The sequence below is a fragment of the Nelumbo lutea genome, chromosome 1 (assembly GCF_056320005.1).
Source record: "Nelumbo lutea isolate HS-2025 chromosome 1, American lotus-T2T, whole genome shotgun sequence".
Taxonomy (NCBI): domain Eukaryota; kingdom Viridiplantae; phylum Streptophyta; class Magnoliopsida; order Proteales; family Nelumbonaceae; genus Nelumbo; species Nelumbo lutea.
In genome coordinates, this window is record NC_142684.1 from 199825420 (window position 1) to 199833609 (window position 8190).

The following is an 8190-nucleotide window of genomic DNA, read 5'->3' on the forward strand; positions in this document are numbered from 1 at the left end:
ATTCATATTCACACACGTGTGAACTGGTTCTTTCAAGCCCTTGCTGGGAGGGACCATGACGGACGGACCAATTATCATGGGGATCGAACTAGTCCGTTCAAACTATGATCTGGTCTGGTCCAGGTATTTACACCAATTGCAGAGTTGAGTGTGAATTATCGGCTCGAATTATATATGAGAACAATTAAACCGAAAAGAGCGTATTATCAACTAAAAACGTTGTTTAAAATTCTACTTTTTGAAAAATTGATGTTTTTAAGTTCGATATTCTAACCTCAAATAGAATAATTAATTCTAACAAATTTCATAAATCCAATCCTAAAAATGAGTCTTAAATTTCAAAATTTAGCAAATTATTTATCTGAAACCACGCCAAATAAAACTTATTAGGCGTGTAGCGTAGAAGCTACGCAATGAAGAGTGTCAGCATATAGGATATTATGTACCATGCTTTGGATTTTTGGGGCGAACTACATGAGGGGGTGTTAATATATATACAAGTGGTGCTTGTTGTCAAAATCAGTGGGTCACAGACTCACATGTAAGTGTTAATGGTCTATTGCTCTTTGATTAAATATCACGTCAACAACCTGATGTTGACCGATATATAGGGAGGTTATACTTTTTATTTTCTCTAAACTACTTGCCATTCTTGTTAATTAAAATTTTTACAGTTTGGAGTCCTCGTTAAACAGATGGGCGTTGGTGCGACCCATGATTTTCAGAATTGGACTGGATTGGAAAAACCGAAAATTGGTTCCCTTTTTTTCTTAAAATTGAATTTTTGTCAAAAATCGTTGATTTTAGTTAGTAAACCGTTTGAATAGTTTGGATTGTTTTTTATTTTTTATCAAAATGGGCCGACTAATTCCTTTTTCCGGGTTAGTTTTAAAAACCTTGGTCCGACCAAGTTTTCTGAAGCATGCCCATGACTTGCAACTGCTTTACTTAATCGATTTTTTGCCATGTCCATTAGAAATTGTTTAAAACTCTTTGTAGTTGATGATGGAAGGTTGATTAAGTAAAGCGGTTGCAAACTGTACAAGTGTTTCAATTTCGATATATATGAGGATTAGGAATGCCCTAATAAATGAGCCTATTTTATATAATAACCACTGGATATAGAAATCATCAACTGTGACAAGTTGGTCAATGGTGATATGAAATAATAAAATGGGAGAGTGGATGTGGGTTTCACTGGATGGGTGGTTTATTGTGTTATACAGGGGCTGGTTAACCAATATGAACACTACACGTCAGCCATGCACATGCATGGCGTGAGAGATTAGTGAAGGTGGGACATATACACTTGATAACCATCTTGGGGAGTTATTATTTCGGGGCTCATAGTAAGGATAAAAGGGCAGGGACGTTCGTTCACCTCTGTCCAAGTCAACAAATAAGAAAAGTCAAATAATGGAATGGAAACTCGCTTTAACAAAATTATATATGTCTAAGCTCCCACATATTTATACTCTTTGCTTCATCATTCCATATTTTCTATTGGTACACACATTATATTTTCCAAAAGTATTGTTATTCCTTACTCTAACATCCCATTCTTTGTGCTCTAGACTCTAGTTAAAAATAAAAAACGGAAATTAAGAAGAAAAGAAAAGGAAAGTGTCGGCTCTCGGCTTGTTCATCTGTACTATTACTATTTGTATCTTCTCTTCTCTATAAAAAGAGTCCATCGAGTCTCCATGTAAATTAACCCAGCCAAAAGCCTAGCTGATCCTCACACTGACACACCCCATTCAGTATCCACCCAAAACAGAGAAGAGAAGAGTTTCCGGCCATGGCGCTCCCTCTTATTCTAACACTTGTATTTATTTCCTTCCTTTTGTCTCCAGGATACTCTGATCACATTCCCCCCAACGTAAAGTTGTGGTGCAGCCAAACACCATACCCCCAACCTTGTGATTTCTATATGAGTCACAACCCTCGTTCTTCCGGACTAAAACGTCATTCCGACTTCAATAGATTGTCAATGCAGATTGCTTTGGATCGAGCCCTTCGGGCAGAAAACAACAATATGATGCTCGGGCCCAAGTGCCGGAATCACCGGGAGAAGACCGCATGGGCCGATTGTCTTGACCTCTACGAGAACACCATCATTCGACTGAACCGCACTGTCAACCCCAGTGCCAGTTGCACTGATGTTGATTTCCAAACATGGCTTAGCACCGCCCTCACCAACCTTGAGACGTGCCGCAATGGTTTCATGGAGCTTGGTGTCACAGACTACGTCTTGCCTCTTATGTCCAACAATGTATCCAAGTTAATTAGCAATAGCCTTGCAATTAACAAACCTCCACCTAGTCCACAAGCATATACAGAAGGGTTCCCTAGCTGGGTGAAACCCGGGGACCGAAAGCTCTTGCAGACGTCTTCCCCGACGTCGCAGGCAAACCTTGTGGTGGCGCAAGATGGGTCGGGCAACTTTAAGACAGTTAACGAGGCAATTAGTGCTGCGTCAAAGCAAAAGAGGAGCGGCAGATTTGTGATTTATGTCAAGGCGGGGACCTACACGGAGAGCCTGCAGATAGGAAACAAGCTCAACAATATTATGCTTATTGGCGATGGCATAGGAAAGACTGTAATCACCGGAAGCAAGAGCGTCGGAGGAGGCTCCACCACCTTCAACTCTGCTACCGTTGGTAAGCTTCACAAAACTCTCTCTCTCTCTCTCTCTCTCTCTCTCTGTGGTTGTATGCTTAGTTTACTTTACCCATCAATATTGCATTGCTTAGACTGAAAGCTTCCACATATATATAGGTCGCTTCTTGGTGAAGTTATTATATTATATACCTAAGTAACTCAGTGATCTTTGTTCTTATTGACACGATCATCAATTAAGGACGTTTGTCATTTGGAGCAATAGACAAAGGGTCCTTATTGAGCGGCCTTTAAGACATTTTTAGGCTGCGTTCGGGGCTTAAGGTGCGCTTCTTCGATGGGTCTTTACCATTTTTCATGTTCGAGAAGCTGGTTTTTAATCGGACATTCTGATAATGAATACCGGGTAAGGCTTATCGATCCAGATATCGACAAAGGAGTTTCTTTTTTCCGGTAAAGCTGAAGATGGGCTTCTGCCTTTTCGGGAATGCTATGATAGCATTAACGTGATACCTCAAAGTTGTTGAGATTCCTCTAAAATACTAAAACGACTGCCAGTTGCTTTCATATCCTTTCACAAAAAAAAAAAAAAAAACAAATTTTAATGATGTTTGGCCCCTCATCAATTCATCATCAGGCTTTTAAAAGCCAAAACCAACTTTATAAAATGCCTCATTGATGACTTGGGTATTATTCTTTTCTATCTCTATAAGATTAACCTGTTCTAATCCACCCATGTAACCAACAATCTACATAACCTTGTTATAGTAACATTTTGTCTGAAATCTGAGTTGGACAGTACTGAACCCAACCATGGATGACATTAAAATCCAAGACTTTCCTCTTTCTACAATATAATGGACATATGTCTGGCTGTCTTGTAATAAATAACGGGATAAGTTTTTTTTTTTTCTCGGTTTGGGTTGACAAATTTAGGTATAATTAGAGGTTTTAGGTTTGATATTTTTCAAAGTATCAAACCAACTCGACCCCACACATTGCCGACGCTACAGTAGCTCAAACTGCATTAGAAATGAAAATTTCAAATTAAAAGATATCTATATTTTTTGAATTTCAGCTGTGCTAGGGGATGGATTCATTGCCCGTGACATCACATTCCGGAACAGTGCTGGACCAGCAAACGGCCAGGCGGTGGCGCTCCGCTCGGGGTCTGATCTCTCCGTTTTCTACCGATGCGGTTTCGAAGGATATCAAGACACTCTCTATGTCCACTCTAACAGACAATTTTACAGAGAATGCGATATATATGGTACCGTTGATTTCATATTTGGGAATGCAGCTGTTGTCTTCCAGAACTGTAACATGTTTGCTAGGAAGCCCAAGAACAGCATCGTTACTGTGACAGCCCAAGGTCGGAGTGATCCCAACCAGAACACAGGAATCGTGATACACAACTCTAGAATAACAGCCGCTTCGGACCTAAAGCCAGTTCAGAGCTCCGTCAAGACATACCTTGGAAGGCCATGGAGGCAATATTCTCGAACCGTCGTCCTCAAGACGTTCCTCGATAGCTTGATTCAGCCGGCCGGTTGGTTGCCGTGGAGTGGAAGCTTTGCTCTCAGTACATTGTACTATGGAGAATATCAGAACACAGGGCCCGGTTCGTCGACGGCGAACCGAGTGAAATGGGGTGGCTATCATGTCATCACCAGTGTAACCGAAGCATCCAAGTTCACCGTAGGAAGCTTCATCGTTGGCGGTGCATGGCTACCAGCCACCAACGTTCCTTTCACTTCCGGCCTTTGAATTGCTCTAACGTAGCGTGGAAATTCAGCCAATTACAATAAGTGAGAAGTCTCACCACAGAAGCAATTAGAAAAGAACTTCTGCGGCCTATTTTCATGGTGCGTCGAGTAGTATTGACCTGTAACATAAATAAAATTCTCTCCGAAAGAGAAATTTCATTCTTTATGAATTATTAATGTAACTTGCAACAGATTTGAAATAATGCTTAGTATCATAATTATATTTTTATATATGTTAATCCTCTTGATATAAATGATAAATCAAATAGTTTAATTAAAAACAGAGGTTGAGAATATTAATTAAGGCTCTAAACAGGATATAGTGCCGTATGTTTCTTTGTTTATATTGCATGGCCTTGGAAATTGGAATTCCATTAAAAAATTTATTGATTTCAATCATCACATACAAAAATTCTTTAACTCAGGCAAAATAAAATTATGCATGGATAATTTTACCGGAAGTTGTTGACCAATAATGGAAAGTCACTAGCCATATCCATTAGTTCTCCATATTAATAACGTCTGAAGGAAAAAGTTTGGCTGTCTAAATTTGACAGTTTGGAGTTTCAACATCTCTCTCTCCACGCTTGGCTGTTTTGAACCGCACATGCTTACGTTACCCTACCAAGTTCTTATATGTCCCTCTTTTTAATTAAAAGAAGCCCCCCCTTTCACTTTTTTTTTTCCCATTAACCTAACTTTTCAAAAGTCATAGCTCATAGGAAAAGGGGAGTGGTTCTCTCTGGTGTGATGTGGGTCCCACAATGCCGATGAAAAACATATCACATCGGCGTCCCACGGAGGGCGCTTGTGGACGCCCCCACAGCACCGAACATCTCCCAATGATAAGTATGGGAGATGTTCCCAATGCACGGTGAGATGTGCATGTGGGGTGCCAATGTGATCTTGACAAAGACTATTGGTCGTCAGTCACGACTCCGGATCTCCTGCCCACTAAAACGTTACCCACGCCTACCCATAATACACTATTTCCCGTGAATTGGGAACATGCCCCCTGCATAATACTATGCAGAGGATGAGATATTCTCCATGACATGGGCAGAATTCTCGTGGATAGGACTTCTGGACTCATCAATCACAAGGTAGCTCGGATCTGCTATCCATGAGATGTTCTCACATCTCTACCCATGGGACATGACAATTGTGCATTGGGAATATCTCCCTTGTCATTCATGGGGAGATGTTCTCTATACATGGTAGTGGTGCTTGTGGGTATGAATGTGGGTAGCAGATCCCGAGTAGTCACAAGGCGGACTCCAAGACCCTACCAATAATTCCGGATCTGCTCCTCAAACCAACCCCACAGCAAGTTCCATCTGCACAATGAGACTCCCATACTTGTATGTTGTTATTCATTGGGAGATGCTCCCTATACATAATGGGATGTATTGTAAATTTGGTGTGAGAAGCAAATTCCCATTCTTTACTAACATGTTTCCACAATGTACATCTCATATGGCTGGTCTTAGTTTGATGTTGGTAGGGTGTCGGAATGTATTTTATTGGTAGGAGATCCCAAATCATGGAATGGGGGTTGGAAGGAGGATTGAAAGAGAGTTGTTGGAGCTGCTTGCAAAAAGCTGGCACTAACGCTTTTTAATAGATGTCTGTAGGGCTGTCAATGGGTGGAGTCTACCTGACAGGCCTGTCATGATCGAACGGATTATAATAGTTCTGGTCCTATGATTTTGTATTGATTAATAATTGGGTCAGTTCCAAATCTTGTTTGTCCCATACTGACTCAGACCTGAAACTGAATATTTTATTAAATATATAATATTTTTTATATATTTTATGTTTGAAATAATAAATTTGATAGATAATAAATAAGATAATATTAATTAAAAATATTAATTTTTAGTATTTTCTATCATTTTTATTAATGTTATATTATCAATTTTAAAATTTAAATTATTATTTAAATAAATAAATATAGCTTTGGTATAATTGCGGTCTGAACCTAATAGACCCAACTATTAACGGGAACGGTTCTGGGTCTGTAAAATTGTGAATGTGTCCTGATTAATAATCGATTGAGGACTGATTCTACACCGACCCAAACGGTATGTTGTTTTTCTGAACAGCCAAAGTTTTCCTGTTCATAGGGAAGAGCCTACCTTTGAAAAGAAAAAAAAGAAAAAAGACAATCCACGATATCCAATGTGGACAGTCAAAAGTTTTATTGGGTTTGGACCTTTTACACTTCCATTTTGTTTGTAAAAGGTGTCCCATTTCCATGAAATGTGTAAGGGGACACTTATAAGGGATGTCATATTTGATACAGGGGCGACCATTTTCAGCGCAGCCTGGGCTTGGTCTAGTTTTGTATATAGACATAACTTGGGCTTTGGCTTTCAAGTCCGGGCTTGAGCCATATATATATACATACATATACACTAGCAGGCTCTTGAGTGATGCACAGAATTGGACTTAAAATTGATTATTCTATGGAACTATATATCTGAGGGTAAGGATGGAAATTTTCTCATCCCTGCCAAGTACCCAATCTCCCTGATCAAGCGAGAATGGGATGGAAATTGCCTTAGCAGGAATAGGATGGGGATGGAATTAATAGGTATACCTGATTGGGGATAGGAAGTGAAGTCCACACCCGACCCCAACCCTAATTATATATATTACATATACTATCTAATGTATAAATGATATATATTTAATATTTTATTCATAATAACTCTAGGCCCGCAATCAGGCACAACCTGGGCTTATGTTTCAGGCCTGTAACCTGGGCCAGGCCACCCCCAGGCCAAGGATATAGTCCTAATCTTAGGTGCAAAGCCGGGCCCAGCCCATGATCACTCCTATTTGTCTCCCCCTTCTGAGCCCCACTTTAACATATATACACTTAGGGGTGTCAATGGACCGGGGTAGGACTCCGTTCAAATCAAAATCCATTTGAACGGACCAATAAGACATTGAGTTTGGACGGATTGGACAGACTAATATGACATATTGAATTGGACCTGGTCCATCCATAATGAATTTATATTAGATCGAGTCAATATCTAGTTCATTTATAAAAAATAAGAATATAGGTGTCAATGGACCAGGTTTGAATTGAAACCAATCTAAATTAACAGGAATTTGAAAAGATTAAACAATCTTTGGACCAGTACAAAATAGTCCAAAATATTCATTGGACTGGATTGGATCAGGTCCATTTGTAATGAACTCACATTAAACTGAACCGAATTGGACCAAATCCAGTCCAATTGACACCCCTATATACACCAGTTAGGGAAATAAATTTAAAAAATCATAAGTTGTTTCTTTACTTCTATCATTATTGTATTCATGTTTCATCGTGGGGTTGCAAGGAAAAGTGATAGATGAGAATTTAATTGTTATGAACTTATTAATCACGAAATAGCTAAAAAACACAAAAACAAGATTAATATCTAACATATGAGCCACTAACTGGGTTAAACAGTTTAATACAAATTGGGTAGTCAGGTCATTGACCAAATTAATTATTTATGCAAATAAATAGTCCAGGGAACTAAAATGGACCTTGAAACTTGGTTAGGAGATTGATCGACTGGTCAGTGGTTAAACTGAGTCCGGATCTCCTCCCAATAAAAATGCAATCCAACACATTTTAACATCATTTGTGTCTACACATCTCATAAATGGTGGGTTCCAGTTTTATGATGAGATTTGTGGACACAGATCATGTTGAAAGAGTGTTGGGATGGTTTTTTATGGAAAGAGGTCTCAACTCAGTTCAACCATAAGTTGGAGTCAGGCACAGCATGTTAAATGAGCA

At 39.3% G+C, this 8190-nt stretch overlaps 1 protein-coding gene across 1 annotated transcript; it reads left to right on the plus strand.

Annotated features, from left to right (window-relative positions):
- The first annotated feature begins 1425 nt into the window (after positions 1 to 1425).
- LOC148880313 (pectinesterase 2-like) lies at positions 1426 to 4616 on the plus strand. The gene is made up of 2 exons (XM_088962174.1): positions 1426 to 2660; positions 3698 to 4616. Exons 1-2 carry the CDS (start codon positions 1799 to 1801, stop codon positions 4384 to 4386), a joined length of 1551 nt encoding a protein of 516 aa, XP_088818300.1. The 5' UTR covers positions 1426 to 1798; the 3' UTR covers positions 4387 to 4616.
- Positions 4617 to 8190: the final 3574 nt, after the last annotated feature.